We start from the raw sequence: 24,652 nt of genomic DNA on the forward strand, positions 1-24,652 counted from the left end.
CACCTGTTTCAATGCGGTCTGATCAATCTTGAAAGAACGAATTGGATCTATTAAACCCAAATTAAAATCCCCTTTAATATATCATCGTTCAAATCGGGTCTATTTATTTAGATCCAACTCCGAGGTATGATCTCTCTTTCCCTTTCGGCTCATAAAAACAGTGTTATGGATCCATTCTATTTATTTAGATCGAACGGACTGACTGGATCGAAAGAGACATAAACCGGGTTAGTTTAACAGAGTAATTTTTCCTTCATGCAGAACAAGAACCATTTGCAGCGCTGTTAATTCCATAGTCCTTACGCTGCTTGAAGCCAAAATTGCTCTGTTAAAATCTGTAGCCCCCTAGTTTTCAAGTATCTGAAAGTTTTGAGTTTGGATCTGAACCGTCCGATCAGAATTTGCATGAATTTAAATGTATCCAGTTCATTCTAACCTCAGATCGGCTGTCAGGATTTTTATCGGACGGTCCGGATCCAAACAGAATTTTTAAGTTAATTTAGGGGATTCGGACCCGTAGAGCAGGAAGGGTTTAGGGGCTACAATCGCTACATATTTTAACATAGTTTTGGCTTCATGCAGCGATCGGACTATAGAATCAAAACAGCGCTGCATATATTTCTTCCTTCGTTCCCTGCGTGAAGCCAAAACTGCTCTGTTAAAATCTGTTCCCAAAACTAGCTCGAACCAAACCCTCCCCCATTCTTGTCTTCCTCCGTCTGAGAAATTCCCTCTCTCTCTCTCTGACAAAATTTCTTCGCGCGCGTGCGCTGTTTCCCAATCCTTCGAGACCTATGGCGGCGGATGAAGACGAGCTAGTTCTACTGGATCGCACTTCTCGTGCGACACGTGGCAAGCGGTAACTACATCTCTGTCGCATCTTCTTTTCGAGCTACCAAGCTCTATGTGGATAATTACACATTTTCTAAATTGCTAAAATTGCTTACTGGATTGATTGTACCTTACCTGTTTGTGGAATTGTTTCACTTGAATCTGTGTAAAAATGTCAAGTATTGGCCCAATTTACCCAGTACCAGTAAAAATTAAGTATTATATGGGATAAGTAATGGACATAGAGTGAGGCTACAGTACTATGCATAGCACGGATTGGTTTGTACTATGGATCAATATCTCTATTTTTGTAGTCCAACAATAAATCTGAACCGTTCAACATGATCTCCATATGAAAATGTACTTGTTAATCAAATTTTACATTTTTTCACTATTTTTTACTATTTTTTTAGATAGGTAGAAAATCACTTGATCTAAAAATTATAGACCATTCAAAAGTTTTTCTACCTATCTAAAAAATGGTAAAAAACTAACCAGAAAATGTAAAATTTAGTCCGCAAGTACAATTTCATATGGAGATCATGTTGAATGGTTCAGATTGACCATTTCAACTTTGAAAACGAAGATTTTGATCTATAGAATGCACCAATCTGCGCTATGCATAGACCATAGCCTCACTCATGGACCTATACAACACTAGCAATTAAAACAGAGTAAATCAATTTGAGGACTCATGGAGCTCTAGTTTGGAAAACTATAAAAGAAATTTATTTTGAGTAAAAAAAAGGGTACTGATTTGAAGTTGCACCTTTACCAAGTCTGTCTCTATGTTACTGACACATGGCATTTCATGTTTGCCATATTGACAACAATATGTATAACCATAAGCTTTAGTGGAAAGAAATGCACTTTTGGTTAATGGTATGAAAATTTATTAATTAATCCTAATTTAACTTTGGAACCCAATTGAATAAATATTCAAACAGATAAACAATAACCTGTACATCAGTCAGAATTGTGATCATCTTTTTTAGGGATCTATTTGAATGATACTATGCTAAAATATTTCATTTTAAATCTGTTTATTGATAAAATTTGGCAGTATGACAAAGTTGTTGGATGAAGAATTAGAGCAAGATGAAATGTTTTGGAACCAAGAAGCTCTTAAGGATGTATCACTTTTCAGCTTTCTCTCTCCGACCTTCAATCTATTGTCATTTCTATTCTGATTAAATTGATTTTAGTGTTATTATTTAGCAAATAAAAAAGGCCCCAGAAAAGATTGAAAAGAAAAAATCCTCACCATGTTGTAACTGGTACAGGTTGGAACCTACCAATACCGTTTGAACCTACAACTGCGCCTTTTGAATAGATGAAAAAATGAGTGAACAGTAATTATAGCTTCTGTGTGAAATTCTATAGTTGCACATGGTAGATTGATTTCTAGTTTTAAGACCTAATGTAATTTAAATATCATTTTCCCTGAATTAGGAAGAGAATGATGACAACTATCAAGAGGAGGCAGAAGCTCCTGATCTCTATGATAGTGATTTTGATGAAGATGTAAGCAATTCAAACATTCACCAATTGTTAGCTTCATTGTTGTTTTGTAATCTAATATAAATTTACTGGTGTCTAGTTTTCTTATAAATTCAGTGAAGCAATTTTATGTTAGTACCAAGTAATACTTACCAATCTCGAGATGAAAGGAACCTTTTCTCGTGTATATTTGCGAATGTGAAATTTAATGTTACCGGTTTGTCTAACGCGTGACATAATTATGTTCTCTATTTTTCTATTTATGTTACAACAGCTTTGTCATAGAAAAGCTGAAATAAAAAAAAATGCAAAGCATTGTTTGCTCTAATTGTAGTCTAAAGGTCTACTGTTATTTTTTTTTTATTTGTTTCTTTTGAATTTTTTTATAATTAGGAACCGGACCCAGATGAAGAAGCTGAAACTGTTGTAGAAGAGAGGTACTACTATTCTCTCTCCTTTGTTGTTATATTTGAAATTTCAATGATAACATTACATACTTCACTAATTGTGTCATTTATCATTTTTTAAATATTCTTGGTTCCTGGCTATGTTTGCTTTTAGTAGTCAAGTTAGATTACACTAATTAATCAATAGTTGGTTGAGGCAAATTGCATAAAACTTAGGATTATCTCAGCCAAATAAGAAGATTGAAATGTGGTGCGATTGCAAACTTGAGGGCTTATTGAATTATTTATAATTTAATTTAAATTTATTCTAAATTAAATTTGTACTTCTTGGCTTATAGAACATCAAAACAAACCTTGCCTTCTGTTTTTCATTGAAATTTATTTCCCTATATTTCGTATTATAGATTGCCTGTTAAGAAACGACTGATATTTCCTGGGAAGCAAATGAGAAAGATAAAATCCAACAAAAGCAAAAGCAAAAGCAAAAGCAAAAACAAAGCCGCAAAAGGGAAGGATCTCTCTGAGCTGGAGAAAGAAGAGGAGACCTCAAAAGCTGATGACGTGCCAAAAGGGGGAAAACCTGACAGTACTGGCATAGAAGAGCAAGAGGTTGAGAAAACAGTAAGGAAGTCAACTCGTACCAGTGTTATTGTTCGACAGGCAGAGAGAGAGGCTATACGTGCCGAGCTACAAGCTACCATGAAGGTTTGTATACTAGCAAGGTTGTACCACTTTGGTGTTAGTACCCCTTTATACTTTTTGTTTTTTTCCTTGTGAGTGAGGCTATGGTACTATGCATAGCGCAGATTGGTCCATACTACGGATCAATATTTTCATTTTAAGTCCAAATGGTTGATCAAAACCATTCAATATGATTTCCATATTAAAATGTACTTGCAAAACCAAATTTTGTATTTTAAAATATATATATTTTTTTTTACTTTTTTTTAGATAGGTAGAAAAACACTACTTTTGAATGGTCTAAATTTTTTAGATCAAGTGATTTTCTACCTATCTAAAAAAATTCCAAAAAATGTAAAATTTAATCTGCAAGTGCATTTTTATATGGAGATCATGTTGAACGGTTCAGAACCATTGTTGGGACTTTGAAAATGGAGATATTGATCCATAGTACGGATCATTATGTGCTATGCATAATAGCATAGCCTCACTCTTTTCTTTTTAATTATTTTTTGGAGAGGGGTGGGGCTGTTCTTTCCTTTTTTTTTTTTGGGTGCAGTGAGTCATTTCTTGAATTATTAAATTGTCTAGCTATCTTGGATTCTTGGTACTTATTTTGAGATATCTACCTTTTAGGTTGTCTGTGGCAACTAGTCATATTATTTTACTGTTTGAAAGTTTCAGAGCTGACCAGAACGGAATGGTCCCAATCCAAGTAAACAATTTCACATTTTGTTTTAAATATCTATCAACAGCCAATTAAGAGAAAAAAGCAAGGGGAGGAAAAGCGCATGACACAAGAAGAAATGCTTCTGGAAGCAGCTGAGACAGGTTAGAAATGTATTTATTCGGGTTTGGATGTACATAGTCAAGAATGGTTTAGGGTTTGGGGTTTAATGAAATAGTCTATACTCTATACTATTAGTCACAATGTAGTGCCATTGGTATTTAACTATGAAATTAGGAGTGACATATATAATGAGCTTAGTCATTGAACAAATACTCAAATAGTACAATAAATGATCCACTTTTGTATATGATCGTGAGACCAGTCATAGTTGTGAGTGTGCTGTATTAAAATTGGATAATAGTACAACTAAAATGTGAAAAATTTCAGAAATAATGAATTTGAGAAACTTGGAGCGTGTACTGGCCAGAGAAGAAGAGGTGAAGAAAAAGGCTGTTACACATAAAGATAACTATGATGGACCTCAGATTCTCTTTTTTTCGAAAGATGGTACCCACCCTTCCCCCTTCTTTTTTTTTAACAAATAAAAAATTATATTTTTATAAAAAGGGTGGATTGCTTCTTTTTTTCTTTTTTCAAAAATAGGAAGACCCGGGGGGTGACTGAAAATTTGTCTCGGTACACCCATGCCACAGCAATTGCACCAAAGGCCATATGGTAAAAGGGTGTACCGAGACATATTTTCGGTACACCCAGGGGACCAAAAATTTGTTTCAGGTCTTGCTATTTTAAAAAAAAAAAAAATCAACCCCTTTTATTAAAATATATTTTTTTACTTGTTAAAAATAAAAAAATTCTTCCACCTTCCTTTTTTAATATATAATTAAACTAGATGCTCAGAACTGAAAAAAAGTTCCTCAGAATTGGGTGTTATCTGCAAGTACTACTTTTGTACCTTTTGGTTATATTTTGGGATCAAACCCTTGTAATTATTGATTTGAATTTTAAGCTGCAATTTTAGAAATTTCTTTGTTTTTCTGTGAATGTATTTTAATTTGCAAAAAGACTTGGTCCACTGCGATTTTTGTTCCCACTTTCTGATTCTCTTTTTTTTTTCTCAGATAGCACAATTTGTTTTTGTGTTTGCACATGTTCTAACATTTCTTCCACAAATGGTTTATTATAGGGAATTCTCACCTGGAATTTCTCAAGGGAGCATCCTTTGGGTCAGAACTATGTACCAAATCAACTTCTTGTAAGTTATCTTTGTTCTTGTTTATATAGAACTTCTATTTTCTCTTTTAAAACATCTTTCATATGAGAAAATGATAATGTTAACATTCAATAAATAAATAAATAAAGATGGCCAGACTTTATGTTTTTAAATTAATTCATTTCATTTGTATTGGACGATAACCCGTTTTTGGTGTTTTTCTGAAAACAACAGATCCAGATAAATCTGTTTGTGTGGTTACGGGGCTCCCGGCAAAGTATGTCACATGCCATTTACTTATTTTTTACGCAACTCTTTTTATCATATTATTCTTAATTTCATTGTTAATAAGGTCTCTTTGTTTGTTTTTAGGTATAAAGATCCAAAAACTGGATTGCCTTATGCCACTCTTGAAGCCTTTAAAGTTATTAGAGAAAGGTACTACTTTAGGAATCTTTCAAGGTTTATTTCCGTAAACACTATCTATAGCATTCAAATATCTTAAGTTTGCAACTAACACCCACAGTTATGCGGATTGATATTCACTGAAATCAAGAGCAATTTAACTTGCATGATAAATCATTCTTATAATGGTTTTCCTGTACCAAGTTAGCCAGAATCCCTTGAATATGAGTTATACATACTTGGAGTTCAATTTCCAACTCTTGGTTTGATTTTTGTTAGTTTGGATTTAGGAAGAAAATCTTGTTGATTTGAGGCAGGAGCAATATTTCTTTGTGGTTTAGGAAGAAAAGTATGGTTATCCTCCCATATCTAAGAAAAATCATGGTTAGTTGCAAATATGAGAAATGTAATGTCCAATTTAGAAATATAATAAAACAACAGATCTTATCAAACTGTGCTTACTTGGACATTACATATATTTCTAATATTTATTTGTTTATTTAGTGATATATTTTCCCCCCCTCTTCTCTATGTAGGTTTGAGGAATCAGAAAGAATAAAGAAAGCAGGGGACTTGGAAATGGGTGATCTCTTTGATTCAGTATCTGGTGATGGATTCACAACTAAGCACAAGAGGTCAGGTCATGCTACTGCAAATAATTCACGACCTGATAAAAGACTTGGGGCCCGTTTTAGAAGAATACCTGCTCTTGATATGCTTGATTCTGACTAACAGCTCCTGATATAGGTCTGCCTTCTATTGTTGTCCCTTAAATTATAATATTATAATTATAATGTTATCTTGGTGTGGTGGTGCAGTGGTGGGGTTGAGAACTAGTGTTTTCTCAAGTTGGTTCTGTGTACCTTTAACAATAATGAGGTCCACCTTTTAGTATATATAATTCTAACAATATCATTGGAAAGGCCCTAACAGAAAACATGTATTTTTATTAAATAATGTTTATAGATCTTGGGTATCATAACATTTTTTAGAGTACGAAAGTAAAAAGATGCTTTAATGGTCATTTGTGCTTTCATTTTGACTAGTTGCAGAGAAAGAAACTAGAATTTGATGACTCAGGTAACAAGAAATCTCTTAGGTCATATGTACTGCAATTTCATTGTCTACATTTCCTTTGTGCCAGTAAATATAGATTTTATTTTTAGCTCGCACTGCATAAATTATCGAATTAGTTATTTTCAGAGCCATAACAAAATCAGATTTGAAAATTTGAGTCCCCACAATTTGGGGTTAAATTGGCGCAAGATTTGACTAAAGTTACACTTTATTACATAATTAACTTTATAGCATGATAAACATTTTACTTGATTTAACCATTGAAAAAATGATAAAAAATGAAAGGAGATACAAAGAACAATGCCACCATAGGGCTACAAGGCTATAACTAACTAAGGCCCAGTTGTACTGTCTTGATCGCCAAAGGAAGGTTCAAAACCAAATTCCATATTTGATCCATATTCATGCATCTGGTATGGAATTGCGTTAGTGTGGTGCTCTTGAAACCCACCGCTAGAAGCTTTTGAAACCCTGATGCCACGATTTTGTTGCACATTCAGTGGTACATTTGCAGACGGTATAGATCTGTAAGAAAAGGCAGGATGTTTGGCGTCTTAGAGAGAAGATAATTCTGGCGGACTAAAGAGACAGAAATGAAGAGCATAATGGTCAACATATTATTAATTAATATTGTAAAATAAATTTTAAAGTTTAAAAAAAAATATTATATTATTTTTGGAGATATTTCATATGTTATAGAATTAGATTGGACAAATATGTGAGTTTTTACAATTTTCATGGATAAATATGTAATTACTGATTTTGGAGTGATAAATACGTAATATTGAAACTTTTGAGGGATATACATGAAATTCCCCCTTAGTAAAATACAATTATCAAACTGAATGCTTGCTTAACCAACACTATAATGCTATATAGTGTCAGGAAGTTCAAGGGCACCTTGTGACTAAGAAAATTCATATACTGACTCTATAATGTTGTTCTCACATGTCAGGGTCCATCCAGTTTAAACAAGGATTCTGGTTATAGAAGTTTGAAAATATTCTACATGAAACATAAAAAACTATCTGTGTATGACTCAACTAAAACTTCACTAGGAAAGTCTTAATTGCTTATGACATGGCAGCTATAACAAAAGTCCTTGACTTCTACAGAGAAATGATGGATACGCTATCCTATGACAGCACATTCAATGGTAGCGAGATGATAATTCTAAAAGAGAGAAATGAAACCTTTGGAGGTATAGCTCTTGCTGCTCGAAGTACACAGAACATGCAAAGTTGCTCCTTGGTCCTCAGGATACACATAACTTGTCAAGTTTTAATCGACACACAGAACCTGTCAAGTTTTGGTTGCTATGGAATGTTACTGGTATTCACTGAAAGACTTATTTTTTATGTTGATTTAGAGAGAATGACCAGGGGAGGTGCTTAAATAGGCAGAATCTGTGAACGGATACACGAGTAAAATAAAAGCCAGTTGGCTAATTAGCAGAACCATAAAGGGACAGAATTAGCTTAGCTGGTTGAAAAGGCGCAAATTGATGCGTGTTGGTTTTGAATTTTATAAATTGCATGCATGCACAACAACTGAACGTTAAGATTTGCCATCACTCTCTTCTGGTTACGTTTCGAATTATGAATTTTCTTATTGTTTCTCTTTTCTTTACCATAATTGTCCATGTTAATCAATTTAATTGTCAGTCCATCATATCCTCTTTTACCATTTTTGTACCCTCTATAAGCTTGTGAAATTGACATTTTTGGCCAACACAATGCATTTTAGTTATAAGATTGCTAAACCGCATATCGTGCATCTTAAATAATTCAAATAGGATATCAAGACCAATAACAAAATTTAGTACTCTATCACTGACATTTTGGCGTCAGAGTGCTCTGATTGTGCAGGACACTTTTTAAAATAGGAACACCAGTTGTTATATAATTAAATGAATGATGGAAAAATTATTACAAATGATTTTGTACATAGTTATTATCCTATAAAGTAATGTATAAAGATATATAACTCTGTGTAATTACCTAATTAATAAGTTTGTAAGCGATTTTTTCACCCAATTAGTTAACCAAAAGAAATCTTAATTAGTATGAATTTTTAGCTAATGGATCTCATTACAATTGAAGGGAGCTCAAAACGTATTTTAGTCATCCACAACCCGATAAAAAAAATTGAGAACAAACCGTTCGTGCATTCATTACCACCCGTCAGTGTTTTTTTTTTTAATTAATTAATTTATTTTTTACACCAGTATCAAACTTAAAATCTAAAAATATACTTCTAAAGTAAAAACTATTGTGCCATCTCAATTTTCGACGCCTGAATATCGTCCTCGTCATCCATGAATCTCTTCCAGAACCAGTGCTGTTTCCATACCCTGTCATGTCAGTCATCTCATCTATCGGTATATTCTTGGTCTCAGGCAGGAAGAAGATGGCGAATAATAACATGACCACGACCCACGCGACAAAAAAGAGAAAGACGCTGCCACGCATGGTGCATAGCATCGAGAGGAAGGTCTGGGCTATGAGGAAGGTGAAGAGCATGTTGGAGCTTACTGCGAATGAATAGCCGGCTGTCCTGGTCTCTAGAGGGAACGTCTCGCTGGGGATCAGCCAGCCGAGCGGACCCAATGACCAGGCGAAGCTATTCACATAGAAGCATACAAACACTACAACAGATAATGCAACACTCTTAGCGGGCAGGTCACCGATGTCTTTCAAATATTTTGTGAGGACAGCACCAATGCAAATCTATATGCACAAAATGGTTAGAATGGTGATCTGGAGAAAAATAAAATAATAATTTGAGTTTAAGAAAATCTTTTTAGTTGGCAAAGTGGAAATTGTTGTTATGTGCTGATACAATTTGAATTATGTACCTGAGTGAGAAACATTTGAACACAACCCTCCAGGAGAAGCACCCTCCTGTTAACCCTATCGACCGACACAACGTAGATAGCAGTCGACATAACATTGATTGTTCCAACAATTGCCGAAGACATCAACGAGGCATCACTACTTAAGCCAACGGTTTGGAACAAAACCGGGGCGTAGAACATGATGGCATTGATGCTGGTGAACTGTTGGAAGACTTGCAATACAATCGCAATCACCAGTTGAGGTCGAGACTTCCTCTTCATGATGTTTCTATATGGATGTTTCACTTGCCGTGCCATCTCACTGGCGAGTACGAGTTCTTCATACTTGGCAGTCACATTGTCCATACCTCTGATTTTCTCCAAAGTATTCATGCCTTCTGTCAGTTTCTGGCGTTCGATTAGGCTTGTTGGGGTCTCGGTAATAAGAAAGGAACCTACAAACAAAAGTGTAGCCGGGATTCCAGCAATGCCGAGTGCAATTCTCCAACCATGAGGATGGATGTTTGCTGCAAAGTAGTTGATGATATTTGCGCATAGGATGCCAATTGTGACATTCAACTGGAAAATGATGTTAAGGGTACCATGGTACTTCACTAGTGGTGCCATCTCTGACAAAAAGTGAGCAGCCTACAATGATAACTAATTGATGTTCAAGTTTTTGATATAGAATGGTGGTTTTGTTTAACTAGATTACAACACCCCTCTTAGTTATGCAAAAGTTTGTATATAAAAAAGAATTTTTTGTTTATTTGTTTTTAGTTAATCTATTTGTTATATTATATAAAAATAGCATAAAACATATATATTAAGAAATTCTCAATACAATTGAGAATAATACTAATGTCACATGTATTACTGTAAATCCAACATCAATACCAAGTAAATTATACGTACATCTAACAAAATAATAACTTGCCTGATTTGTAAATCCAACACCAATGCCAAGCGAAATCCTACCAAGGATAAGCTTTGTGAGGTTCATAGCATCCACATTCAAGGCAACACCGGCCAAGAAAAGGAGCGAGGCCATTTGCAATGTGACCTTACAGCCATAGTTGGAGCATGTCCTGGAGGCAACGAAGCTCGCCACAAGAGCAGCCAAGTACAAGGAGGAGGTGAACAGCTGGAGGAACTGGTTGTCATACTAGCAGTAGTTGTTCTCTTTCGCATGATGATTTTTTTGCATACATGGCCGGGAAGAACTTCAACAAGAAGTCATCCATTGATGTAACTCCACCTGACTAATTATGCAAATATATATACAAAACAACATTTGAGAAAAATTGCTTGCTGAATTTGGGAATGTATCAATTCGACATTATCGGACTAGTACTAGTATCAGACCTTATCATTGCTGACCCACTTGATCATACAGAAATTTTTTCAATAAAAAACCATGAAAGAGAAGGGAAAAGAGAGAGACCAAAAACAAATAAACATAGAAATGTGTATGAACTAAGTCAACTAACCCGAAATGCCGATTTCATAACCAAACATCAATCCACTTGTTGTAGCAACAACTGCGCAAATAATCACATAATAAGTAATTTTCCCTCCGAAATCGGGAGCATTGCCATTGGACATAACAACATCAGGCATTTTGTTTGTCTTATCTCTCACTCCCCTCAGGTAGAAAGAAAAGAAGAAGAATAACACAGTGTAGATCAGAATGATTAGAGAGCTTAATTAGGAGCAAAACCAATAAAATTGTTATAAGCAAATTTGGTACGTACAGATGGTGATGTTGGAAAAATGTGGCTCTATGCACAACCTAATAATTAATATATCTAATACAAAATCTATTTTTAGACCTCCACTGTCTCCACAACTTTCTAAAATAGATACATGATGCCATAATTAAATATAGATATATAAGCTAACTATAGATATTGACATACATCATGTGATTGTAAATGTCATGTGAATATGTTCTGACATAAGGCTGCTAATGATTAAGGTTTGGCTCAAATTCGGCTTGGCTCAATGAGAGAAGCAAAATATATGATTCGGCTCTAACTCGGCTCGCTTTTGAAAGAAAAAAGCTCGGCTCAACTCGGCTCATGTAAATACTTGGCTTGACTAGGCTCAGTTCGCGATCTCATGAGCCGGCTTGCGAGTCGGCTCATATTTTTACTTAGTTTTCTAGGTTTATTTTCAAATTGTTGTCTTTTGTTATTTTCCTAGATCAATCAAAACACACTTGTCTCCAAATTTAAAAAAAAAAATTCACTGATTTTAAATTTCAATTTTTTTTCAAATTTTAATTTTTTCCAAATTTCAATTTTTTTCAAATTTTAATTTTTTCCAAATTTCAATTTTTTTTCAAATTTCAATTTTTTCCAAATTTCAATTTTTTCCAATTTTTTTTTCAATTTTTTCCAATTTTTTTTCAATTTTTTTTAAATTTCTAAATTTGTTCAAATTTCAACTTATTATGAGCACCACATGCATCGATCTGATCTGATGATCAGTCTCTCACCGATTAATATCCGAAAGGTTTGACTGCATGTTCCAATTAAAGCCCGTAGGTTTGACTGTGGTTTGTGCGAACTTCTTCAAAGGAAATTATGAGTGAGTCTATGGTACTATGCATATTACGATTTGGCATCGTGCTACGGCTCTATATTTGAGTTTTCAAATCTTAACGGTCGATCCGAACCGTTCATCTTGTTCTCCATATTAATATATATTTGGAGACCAAATTTTATATTTTTTAAATTTTTTTTACTATTTTTTTAGATATTTAGAAAATCACTTGATCTGAAAATTCTGGACCATCCAAAAACAGTGATTTTCAATAAATTTAAAAAAATAGTAAAAAAATTTCAAAAAATGTAAAATTTGGTCTCCAAACACATATTAATATGGAGAACAAGATAAACGGTTCGGATCGACCGTTATAATTTGAAAACTCGAATATAAAGCCGTAGCACGGTGCCAAATCGTAATATGCATAGTACCATAGACTCACTCGGAAATTATTATGCTTTACTTACAAGACTACGAGGGACTCGTTCGTATATTAATGCTATTATTATTCCAAGTCAATAACATGACTATTTCTCTTTTATTTCAACGGTTTGGAAATAGTAAACTGCTTAGATTGTTTATCCTAAATTTCTTTATTTTTTGTGATGGAATTTTTACTTACAGAAGGCGTATACCTTAAAAACGTCATTTGTTAGAAAATTCGTAAGATGTTAGACGACAAAGCATATTGCTATAACTCTCTAATTTTTTTTCGCTAGTATCCAAATGGAAAATAAGTAAGACTATGAGTCGGCTCGTAAGCCGACTCACGAGCTTGCGAGCCGAGCTGAACCGAGCCAAGTGTTTACATGAGTTGAGTCGAGCTGAGATTTTTTCTTTCAAAAACGAGCCGAGTCGAGTTTGGACTTTTTTCAATTTCGAGTTCGAATCGTTATGAAATATTGAGCCGCTCAACACATTGATTCGCAAGCCGGCTCGACTCATTAGCAGCCCTATGTTCTGTGTGTCTCACTTTTGGCTAATAATTAATCGTATGCTACGAATTAACGAAACAGTTGGTAAATTTGGTGTTCACAAGAGTAGAACTAGGGTGTTCTACTCATCAAATCGGTTTTAAATGACGAATCCAAACCGTCGGAACCCGCCTACCTTACGAGTGATGCGTCTATATGTGAAAATTTTAAACATTCGAATTAATTTAGTATAAAGTCAATAGGTCAAAATTAGAAGGTTAATAAATTAATTTTAGTGCATTCATTTTTTGAACGTTTTTTGACCGCTTGACTTTATACTAAATTAATTCGAATGTTTAAAATTTTCAAATGTAGACGCATCACTCATAAGGTAGACGGATTTCAACGGTTCGGATTCGTCATTTGAAACAAATTTGATGGGTTTTGGAGTTAAGCTCACCAAACATTTTGGTGAGCTTAAGAACACCCTAATTCTACTCCATATATATATATTTTTTTTTGCAAAGGTAAATGGAAAATGCTGGTGTTCAAGTCAGTTTAGTCCTATATGAAGGAAAAACACACACCAAGAGAGCTCATTCAGGATTGAGATGAAATTGTCTACAATTATTAAATATGATAAATTTATTGCAGAAGAGTAAAACGGGGCTTTGAATTGCCTAAAGTTAAGATATACAAGGATTTCAGTTGTATTTTCAATAAGATTTTGTGTGTTCAAGCATTTCTCAATAAATACTCGTCATTCTGTTTTCTTTTCTAAAACAAGTTTTATATGAGAAAAACATCACTTATTTTAGAATCCACTGAGAGATGGAAGAGATGAATTGGGGGAAGATGTGGTTGCTATAATAAGTAATTCTGTTAGAACCAATTTCGTAAGACCCACACCGAGATGTCTAGTGCTAGAGAAGGAATATTCTTGTTGTGCCAACTGGTACATGGTTTTGGAACCATCAGTAAGAGCAAGCTTTCTGGTAAAAAGAACTGGTCGTGCTCAACTAATTTGCAAATTTATGGACTTGGTTATATTTGCACATATAAAGGACATAGCTATGAAATTTTCCTTTTTGTTGATATTCGTCGCCAGTTTTAATCAACTGGCTTCAATAGTGTATCATGTATATTATTTATGATATGAATGTTCTTTCATCGTTATTAATTTGGCCAATATGTATGTCTTCTAGTTTGATTAATTGTCTATATTAATAACATTTTGTTAGATTATTGTAAATTTTATGTACTTCTGTCATGTTTGTTTGTTATTTCACCTATTTAGATTCAAGTGTTTGTGCTGTAGAATTCTCCAAAATTCAGTCTAAAGTAGAAAAGATAAAGATAAAATTGATTGTAGAGATGAGCCACAAAAGTTCAATATTTGCTTACAATTCAAAAGCACTAACTGATGTGCCATCCTTTGCTTGGTACAAATTAATTCCTAAGTATAGTTTGTGTTTCAAACTCATAATTCAAAGCAAGATTTCCAGCTTGATTCTCATAATTCAAAGTTTTCTTTATATTTCAAGTGACATAGCTTGATTATCATAATTCAAAGTTTTCTACTCTTCATATATATTCTTCATATTTCAAGAAGGAAACATATGATTAACCATGTTTATCAAACATTGGCAAATTCAATTATAAGATTTTATCATTCCAACTCTACATTGAATTCAAAGAAAGATTTCCAAGCCAGCACTAGCTCTTCAATATTCACCGTCTGTCCTCTTAACTCTGAACTCAACCCTTCTTCAGCAGCAGTTTCCAGCGTATCTCTCAACACGAATCTTGACAAATATTTAATGATTCAGATTTCATCTTACCCCAAGTCCTACCCATAGGAGGGCAGAGAATTCGGTTCCCTTTTGAAGACCGTTCGTTAGAACATTAATTACACTTGAATCTGATGGGACAGATATTGAATAAAAATTATAAAATAAGACATGACAAATAGAGTAACAATAACTCTTGACAAAAATTTATATATTATTCTAATTAGTATATATGAATTAAATAGAGTCCATAGTCCCTTTACCTAAACCACAAAAGTACTCCAAATTCAACGAAACAAAATCTAATAAGATATATCTATCGTCTTACAAAAAAATATTTATATGATAAAACGAAATATTACTAAATTGGAAAAACAAATAAAGATACAAAGTAATAAAAGATACACAATTTTTCTCCGAATATTATTTTAGATCATTCGGATTTCTGACTCACCAACTTTTTTTTTTTTTTTTTTTTTTTTTTTTTTTATCTATATCTATTGTGGCTTCAGCTTGACGACTAACAAAATTGAATGATAGCAGATGGAATTTTCTACATCCAACTATTTTTACCCTTGAATCCCCTGATCTACAAAAGAAAAAAAGAATACTACAAACAATCATGCACCAGATGTAACTGCATGTGATCAAAACTAAAAAAAATAAAACATAGTTTTGAAACATTTTTGGGCAGGGATGTTAGTTTTGTTATTTTTAAAAAAGTACGGGTAGCTGTAAACTTGCCTATTATATCATATAATTTATATCCAGTCAATTAAAATAAAAAATAAATTTCTCCATCCGGCCGGTTCTCATATTGCTTAGTCAGTTAGTCCCACATTGCTTATTTGAAAGAAACCATTTCTCCACTCACCTATAAGAGAACTAAACCTGAACCACATCATGCACAATATATCCTCAGATAACAAAGACTCCGTTCAAGCTATAGCCATCATTTTTCTCAAGGTATGTCCAGTTTAGGTGCTTTTTATTTTTCATTTATAATTCTGTAGTCTGTAGACAGCTTTAATATTTAATGTTTTATTTAATAATTTCCGTATATGTAAGGTTCATTTTTCAATTATTTGAACTTAAGCATTCTCAGATAACATATAAAGTAGAAAAAAAGATTCACTCATATTTCTTTTCTTCAATAAATCCAACATAAAATAATTTTATATAAACTTTAGTTAAACCATTCAAATCATTCCAGTTTATTCCATCTCAAATCCAGCCCATTAATTAATTAGTATGAAAATAAATTTTCAAACCCGTTAACGTTTTCTTTAGTCCCACAATATTGTTTATTTGATAAATTATATTTTTATCTACACCTATAAAAGGACAGACACTAAACCATCTAATGCCCAATTTTTAATATTTACTAATTGCAGAAATAAGTTTGAGCAGGAGGGAGCATCTCCAGGTTATCTTTGAGAGGCAAATAAATTTTGGATTTGTGCACCTAATAGAAGTTGCCAGAATTTTATTAAAGGTATGTATTTTAACTGCTTTTTTTTTTTTTATGGTTGGCGGCGAAGTGCCGCCAACATATATATTGATACTAAAAAAAGTTTTCTTAGATCATTGTTTCCCCATACTTAAATAATAATAAATAAAAATTAATTTAGTGATACTTATTTGCTTCGATTTGTTGAAATATATAGATTTATTTGCTTCGATATGTAGAAAAATTTATTATGAAATTTGTTATTTACAGTTCACTTATAGTTGAAAATTGTACTATACGTTCTGTCAGCTGACTTAATAATTAATGATTGATTTTTTCAAGCACAAGTTTTAATTTATCCAAAATTGAATTCGATACAACAATTAATATTCTAAAATTTTCATTGGAAAACACTATGATTTGATTTATTATTATTAATGAAAATTGTATGATTTGTGTCGTACGAAAATCTGGAAATTTAATAAAGTATTTACCATAAACTGGAAATTTAATAAAGTATTTACCACAGTTTGAATTGAAACGAAACCTAATTTCTTGTCATTTTGATGTTAACTCATGGTTTGCAAATTTTTTTTTTCAAAGTAGCTTGTCTCGCAAACAGTGTTTACGGGATAAAATTAATAAACTAATTAATGATGACTATATTCTTGAAAAAAAAAAAAAGATTTAGAATCCACAAGATTAGCGCGCGCATGTCTATATATTATTTGTGTTATTTACATGCATGTTTCTCAATATATAAATGAAGAAAATTAGTAAATGCAAGCACTTACAAAATGTTTTCTTCACTGTCAAAGTTAATTTGATGCTAATGCAATTATTGTTGTACTTTCTCATAAGAATTTCAAATATACAAAGTTAATAACAAAATTGAGATTTTAGTACTGTGTTATTTACATGCATACTCTTCTTTTAATCTAGCTCCTAAAGCAACTACAGCTAACAAATACTTTCTTTCTTTATGTCGTGGCTAGACATACTCGCGTGTATTTCAGCATGAATGGTTTAGGAAAGCGAAGGACAACCAAAAGGTCAGTATGCATTTATTTTAATATAACGAAGAATGTATTAGGATTACTTGTTAATATCATCGATCTACCCCAAAAAAACATAGAGTTTGGGCTGTTAGGACATATTGTTTAATTATAAACTTAATTATTAGCAATATGTGTAGTTCAAAGAATAATTCATGAATAGGGTTGTAGAAGTTTTTTGGGGTGTTGTTAAGGTTTTTGGATTAAGAAAACTGAAATTCAGAATTCTATGTAGTGTTTAGGAACAAGTGGGGTGTAATAGTTATTTATTGTGTTGTTGGGAAACTTAAATCTATATATGCATGTAGAATTATAGTTTGAATAGAAAATTAAAGAATTTGTGTAGAACTTGTCTCTCTATCCTACACCAAACTTCATATTATTAATTACTATTAAAGTGATATGAGAACACAAATAAAGTCCCAAAGGGGGCTTTGTCAGGCCCAAATATAAATTTTAGAACACCAACTAGAGGTTTTTTTTTGTACAAGTTATCCCCTCCCCCTTTGCACCTCAAGAAAAGGAATTTTTGTATTTTGTCCGTGTAATGTATACTTACATTATTATGGTACATTTTGTAAACCCTAAAAATTAATATATTTTGTAATCCTAAAAAAATAACAGGCAGCGGCGCAAGAACTCAGATGGTATCGGCGACTGTTTTATCGGTAAGCCTATGCTCATATTGATTTCAATTCATCAAATTTCTTTCTTTAGTATTACTTTTAAGTTTTAACCCTTGTTTATGGCAGGCGTAAAGCTCCTAGTCTCGTTCCAGCACTCCTTCATGCGGTTAGCATGAGCCCAAGTTTCTCTCACTTACGGTTGTAGGATCCAATGTATTGCTGTAATAAATTAGTGTAATTGGTCTTGGATGTAAAATTGTAAATTCTATTAAGCTTTTTTCAAAAAAAAAAATTATACTGTGCTCTATCTATTTGTGGTTATATTCTTGTGAAAGTTATAGATGACCGTAATTGTTGTTTTGATGACATATTTCACAATTATCTTTATTATTTGTTTTATGTTTTGTACTCCATTTGTGAAAGGGATGGAGAGATTTTTTGTGTCGCTTGTCGTGTTCGCTATAACAATGCTTGTCACAGAGGCACAAATTGCCCCTGCCCCATCTACATTTGTTATGTCTGATGCGGCTACCGCAATGCCAGCATATGGTGTCACGGCCTCAGTGATCATGCTTCTCATCGGCTACCTGTTCTGAGATACTGAGCTCGGTTCCAATTCCTTGTCTGTATGGAATTCTGCTAGTTTGATTTATCTTGGAAAAAATTATTAATTAATTTATATATCCATGATGTTGTAATAATTTTTTGTTGGTTGTATATGATTAATGGAGGAAGGTGGCAGTGTAATAATTAATAAGCGACAGCATATATATAGTGTCGCATTATATGTACTTGCTAGTTGAATATATACTACAGTACTGTATATGATAGCAATTTCTAATTGGAAATATAAAGTGCTGTTCAAACACTTACTGATGATGGATAATAGATAATTGCTATTGCTAGGAGAAGTGGCTAGAATATGGTGCTGAGCATAGGATTAAATATGAATTTTCTGTTAGACTCTCTAACAAGAAATAATTACCAAACACTTCCGGATCAAGCCCTCAGGAAAATGCCTCAGGTCATACCGAAACATAGAGAGAACCCCAGTACCGATTGGTACCAGATCAGAATCAGAGAATCAGTTTCAGAATCTACAGGTTTCAAGAAATCCTTCAAGACTTTTTTCTTAACATTTCCAAGAAATTACAGAAAATTAATAACAAGGCCATGGGCACAAAGTGGCACATTTCTGCTAGACAGTACACAGCATGGAGGGGTGATAGAGGTTCAGCTTAGTTTTAAAGGGACTCATACAGAGGAGTCATGTAAGCTGTACCTGTACCTGTAACACTGACAAGCATTTCAAACTTTTTGTTTGATCAAACTGGGAAACAATATCCCACCGATTTCATTGAAACAAGCATAGCCTGACGAGAGGTATCAAAAGTTGATACCGAGCCAGTAAAGTCTACATTATACTACGATAACGATACTAAATTGTTCTAGAATACCTACTAAACAAGGTCCAGATATAAATATTTTACAACAAAAAGGCCATAAAGAAACAAAGGTTTTGAAGCACATCATCAATTTTTTTTTCCACACCGAATCTTGAAAGACCTGCTAAAGTCGGAAATTGTACTACTTCCGCTTCCTCTATAATGGCCTGTACCAGCAAGGAATCTACCGGCTACAAAAGGAAAGCAAAAATTGTTTATGCAGTAATGTCCTAATATAGAAAACAGAAATTCTATAAATTCTTATAAATTCTTTTTGTAATTGTTGCAGAAGTGTTTAATTTTTCATAATTGCCAAAAGGGTGTCTCATAGCATGCGCTAGAAGCACTGGAAAACTTTACAATCATCACAAAGCATTTAATTCAGTAATTCATCCTTAGTCTTATTCAACCATATACTTAAACTTTAATTTATGAATGAACTCAATGAAAATAGTAAGTACTGGAATAACCATATAATTAGTCTTATATGATGTTTTCACATTAAGTTAATTATTTTGTTGTATTTTGTTCTTAATGTATTTGACATTGGGTATTCTCATTATCACAATAGTGATTTCTAACATGTGGGTCCACAGAAGTTAAAAAATAAGGTTATACACTGGTTTGGGGATTCAAAAAATTTCTTAACTTAATTTTACATATGCATGAAAAAGAAAAAAGAAAAAGTAAGGGCACGTACCATAAAAAGTCTGCGCAGTCCCAAATGAGATATGTGGGAAGAGAATAAGGACCAATCATTTTTTTATTGCATGAGATGATGCAACGGTTGTCGGGATCAGGATAATATGAATTTGTAGGTGCAAAGTTTGGGCGGTGAGAACTGTAAACATTCATGCCTGCATATATAAATGGGTGGCAATAAATGGATTGTGGCAAGATTGAAGGTGAAACTGAAGTAGATAAACATAGGCATCGGCTCGTTGACGCAAAGATAGTACGATCACAAGGTATGGTAGTTGGGATGAGCCTCCTATTCTCCACATCAATCTCGTATACTTCAAAGTGTAAACCACCAAGGGGCGGCACATCAGTGCACATCCATAGGAGTAACATTCTTCCCCCAGACTCAAGAAGACCAAGATACATGGGACCGGGGGTCAGGATCAAGTTGAGTTTTGGATGCAAACTAGGCCCAATTGCCGCTCCCTCAAGCTCAAACTGCAATATTTCTCCAGTTGTAGTATCAGCCGCATACAACTTGCCTTGAAAGGACAGAGTTGAAATACAATTGACCTCAAAATCCGCAACAATCCATCTGTTGTCTCTTATCCTTGCATATACAACTTTACCATATTGAAGGAAGAAAACAACAACGGAAGATGAGAGGAAGTTGACACTTCTTAGCCCATTTTTGATGCTGGACGATCCAAGGGGAAGAGAATACACATTAGGCAGTTCAGTAATAAATAATGTGAACGGGTGGAGAAGACATAATTCACCCGTCTTCTTTTTTAGCAGTACAAGGAGCCCATCAGCAGAACATATTGGCATGTAACCCTCAGAGAACTGCGGAATGTCGACTAGAAGGCAGCCTCCACTTGAGACATTAAAGAAGGTACTCCAATCTTTAAGCCCCCCAGGGGAATACTTCTCACGGTGACCAGAAATGATCATGATCCAATTTCGTGGCCGAAAGAGGCTCTCCATATTGGAGGGAGGAGCAGTAGATCGCCTCCAACCAGGACAAACTGCGCGAAAGCGGATGTACTCCGTTACATCTTCAGAAAGTAGAAAGTTGGAGATCATCGCCACTACGAGTTCAGGGAGTGAAGACCAATCCCTTCTCTCCATCATATTCTCGTTGCTCTCCTGAATATAGTGTCATTGCCAAGTTTAAAGTACATGGAAATAATTAAAGTAGAAAGGATTGCTTGGCTTCCATACATAAAAAATTTAAAGTAGGCTGCACTTTCAAAAAAGAAAAAAGGGGAATATTTATAATTTTAACCAAAACTTCACAATTTTTGCATGCATTATTACTTTTCAAGTTTTAACCTTATAAAAATAAAATTATACTACAATGAATTAACCTTTTTTTCTTTTAAGAAACTAATAATAAAATTCGGAGAATACCTAATAGGACTTATTAAACATAAAAGCCAGAAACTTTACACCAACTCATGCCAACTAAATTTAGGAGTCTATCACATTCACTTAGATATGAGAGGATATTAAATTATTATTTTTTGTGCTCTTTTGAAAGTAACCCTAGAAAAAAAAATGATAATACATAAGAAATACAAAATCAAACTTGGCGGAGTAAGTAATGAATGTACATGTGCTGGAGGTAGACAACTAGAGTTCCCTTCTCCAAAAAAGGCTTCGCGTTGGGTCTTCCTTCCTCGGCGCCTGCGCCCCATATTTGTTGAAGCTACCTAGAGGCTAGAGGCTAGAGACAGTAGTGATCTGTTCGGAACAGTATATTGCTTTGCTTTAAGGTGGTGGGTAGTGTGAGTAGGCGACGGGTGGTGAGGGAATCGATCAGAGATGAAGGTTGCGGAGGAGGCGAACGAGAGACGGAGAGGGACACTAGGGCCTGTTTGCTTCGCTATTTGATCGAAAGGAATTCAAATCCTCTCAGGTTACCCGACTCAGTACAATTGAATCGGATAGTCCAGAATTGCTCCTTTTAATTTGACACGAATCTTAAAGCTCAAATAATAAGTAAGAACCGGATGAAATTAAATCTAGGCCGTCGTTTTCAATTGTGTTGAGTCAGGTAACGGATCCGATCGAAACTACCGAGAAACACTTAATTCCAGTATTCCACATTTGCGCTTTTTTTTTTGTAGCCCAGTGTCAGTGAGAAGAGAGCCCGTGGGCCCAGTTTTCTATTTCTTTTCATCTTTTTACTGTTTTAAGAAAGGAAAGACTTACCTTTCTTTTCATCAAAAAAAAAAAAAAAGACTTACCTTTTAGACAGAATTTTTTTTTTTTTTAACTTTGGCAAATTACAAATTGATGCTTTGCTATTGGATTGTAAAAAACAAAAATTAAAAAATCCATTGGCATTGCATAGTGTAATGTTGTTTGTATAACCGTGTATATACAAAAGAAATAAGGTGCTTGCATGGTTGGTACAAATCACAATGTTCATAAAAAATATAAAATTACAAAAGAAATACCACAATATATATTTTAGATTTAAATTATAAATATTCAATCATGATATTATTAAATAGAGTAGGATTAAAATTATCCATTGATTTTGTATCTCAATTATGCCCACATCTTTATCAAATGTTTCTTCCAAGGTAATATAGTTCCTCCCAAAAAACTTATGATTAATTAATATGTAGAAATTTTTGTTCAATTAAAGTAAGAAACCAACAGAAATGGAGAAATCTACATTATAAAGTCCTTAATTAATTATAATGTTGTCTTGGGGTGGTGGGGTTGAGAACTGGTGTTTTCCCAGTAACCTTTCCAAATTAAACTTTTTTTTTTTGGGTAATTGTTTCTATGTTGCTTCGTGATCCAGCAACATTAATTGCATGTGTTTATTTATGGGAAAGGGACGCGTAGACATCATTTTCAAGCAATAGAATTAAAAAAAGAAAATTGTTTCGAGCAACTGAATTCAATTATGCAATGTTTATAAATGGGTAAGTCTTTTGTCACACACCATAATTGTTTGCTTTCTTGATGGTTAAACAAAAAATTTAGAAAATTATATATATATATATATATATATATATGAAGTTGATATGAGTATCCGCGCTACAGTACCCGCACCTAAACTGCCATAACTATTTGTGGAGACCAAACTGCCATAATTGCACTTCAGATCTGTAACTTTTTTTTCAATATTAATAATCAAATCTTGAAGTATGTAGTGCAAAAAACACAAATATTTATATCTATATAGTAAACAATGTAAATAATAAATTAATTATTTTTAAATAATCGTACCCGTACTTTTTTTAAAATTTCTGATGTCGTACCCACATCTAAACTGTCATAATTACTTGTGGGGACGGTAACTGTTCTAGATTTGTAACTTTATTTTAAAATATTAATAGTCAAATCTTGAAGTATATAGTTCAAAGAACACAAGTATTTATATCTATATAGTAAACAATGTAAATGATAAATTAATTACTTTTAAATAATCGTACCCGCACCTAAATTGTCGTAATTGATTGTGGGGACCACAACCGTTCCAGATCTATAACTTTTTTTTTTTAATATTAATAGTCAAATCTTGAAGTATATAGTTCAAAGAACACAAGTATTTATATCTATATAGTAAATAATGTTGTAATTTTTACATAACTGCTTGTGGGGACCTAAACTGCTATAATGTTGTAATTGGATCCCTCCTTTTTTTACATATGACATTGAAAGTATTAATATCTAAATATTAAAATTATTTATATCTATGCACTGAAGTATTTATTTTTATGAGGTCAACTATTTTTGTTAGAGAAATGTTGACGCAGAATTAGTGCCGAGGCTTTGAAAGGGTGCTGCTGGGATTTTAGAATAATAATTAGTTGAGACTATATAATATCTTTTTAGAATAATAATTAGTGGACACGATATAATTAGTAGGGACCATAATACATTATTCCTCTAAATGAAGTTACTGTAGCGCGGGTACTATGCGGGTACTGTAGCACGGGTACAGAAATGATTATTCATATATATATATATAGAGTGAGTCTATATATGGTACTATGCATATTACGATTTGACTCGTGCTATGGCTCAATATTCGACTTTTCAAAATTTTAACGGTCGATCCGAACCGTTCATCTTGTTCTCCATATTAATATGTGTTTGGAGATCAAATTTTACATTTTTTGAAATTTTTTTACTATTTTTTAGATTTATTGAAAATCACTGTTTTTAGATGGTCCAGAATTTTCAGATCAAGTGATTTTCTAAATATCTAAAAAAATAGTAAAAAATTTCAAAAAATGTAAAATTTGGTCTCCAAACACATATTAATATGGAGAACAAGATGAACGGTTCGGATCAACCATTAGGATTTTAAAAACTCGAATATTGAGCCGTAGCACGGACCAAACGTACCCGTGATATACATAGTACCATAGACTCACTCCATATATATATATATCTGAATTACATGATTGTGATTTTTTCTAATGTGTGACTTTTGAGAATATTTTGATCATTGCTTTTGTCACACAACTGACC

At 33.3% G+C, this 24,652-nt stretch overlaps 2 protein-coding genes and 1 pseudogene across 5 annotated transcripts; 1 reads left to right on the forward strand and 2 right to left on the reverse strand.

Annotated features, from left to right (window-relative positions):
* Positions 1 to 667: 667 nt before the first annotated feature.
* On the forward strand, positions 668 to 6,770 carry SWC2 (DNA binding protein SWC2). 4 transcript variants are annotated; one of them, XM_078308511.1, is made up of 12 exons: positions 669 to 859; positions 1,895 to 1,964; positions 2,284 to 2,355; positions 2,725 to 2,768; positions 3,143 to 3,443; positions 4,175 to 4,250; positions 4,537 to 4,656; positions 5,294 to 5,362; positions 5,555 to 5,597; positions 5,693 to 5,758; positions 6,262 to 6,472; positions 6,718 to 6,770. In XM_078308511.1, exons 1-11 carry the CDS (start codon positions 795 to 797, stop codon positions 6,455 to 6,457), a joined length of 1,122 nt encoding a protein of 373 aa, XP_078164637.1. In that variant the 5' UTR covers positions 669 to 794; the 3' UTR covers positions 6,458 to 6,472; positions 6,718 to 6,770. The 4 variants fall into 4 exon arrangements, with proteins under 4 accessions (XP_078164645.1, XP_078164637.1, XP_078164653.1 ...); XM_078308504.1 differs by having other exon boundaries at positions 670 to 859; positions 6,262 to 6,770; XM_078308519.1 differs by lacking the exons at positions 4,537 to 4,656; positions 6,718 to 6,770 and having other exon boundaries at positions 668 to 859.
* Positions 6,771 to 9,070: 2,300 nt separating this feature from the next.
* On the reverse strand, positions 9,071 to 11,258 carry LOC144561548 (sugar transport protein 8-like; annotated as a pseudogene).
* Positions 11,259 to 19,302: 8,044 nt separating this feature from the next.
* LOC144554852 (uncharacterized) lies at positions 19,303 to 22,007 on the reverse strand. Its single transcript, XM_078303455.1, has 3 exons — positions 21,766 to 22,007; positions 20,169 to 21,298; positions 19,303 to 19,659 (listed from the first exon to the last, which is right to left on the reverse strand). The coding sequence occupies exons 1-3, from the start codon at positions 21,847 to 21,849 to the stop codon at positions 19,653 to 19,655; spliced, it is 1,221 nt and encodes a 406-aa protein (XP_078159581.1). The 5' UTR covers positions 21,850 to 22,007; the 3' UTR covers positions 19,303 to 19,652.
* Between the last annotated feature and the right edge of the window lie 2,645 nt (positions 22,008 to 24,652).

Source organism: Carex rostrata, chromosome 1 (genome assembly GCF_964058835.1).
Source record: "Carex rostrata chromosome 1, lpCarRost1.2, whole genome shotgun sequence".
Taxonomy (NCBI): Eukaryota; Viridiplantae; Streptophyta; class Magnoliopsida; order Poales; family Cyperaceae; genus Carex; species Carex rostrata.

Bases quoted from the DNA above. Each gene is read 5' to 3' on its own strand.
- SWC2 (XM_078308511.1), top strand. From the start codon at position 795: ATGGCGGCGGATGAAGACGAGCTAGTTCTACTGGATCGCACTTCTCGT. The intron at 3,444-4,174 runs GTTTGTATACTA...ATCTATCAACAG, and splicing joins AGCTACAAGCTACCATGAAG to CCAATTAAGAGAAAAAAGCA. The intron at 5,598-5,692 runs GTATGTCACATG...GTTTGTTTTTAG, and splicing joins GTTACGGGGCTCCCGGCAAA to GTATAAAGATCCAAAAACTG.
- LOC144554852 (XM_078303455.1), bottom strand. From the start codon at position 21,849: ATGGGGCGCAGGCGCCGAGGAAGGAAGACCCAACGCGAAGCCTTTTTT. The intron at 21,299-21,765 runs GTACATTCATTA...CACTATATTCAG, and splicing joins GTTGTCTACCTCCAGCACAT to GAGAGCAACGAGAATATGAT.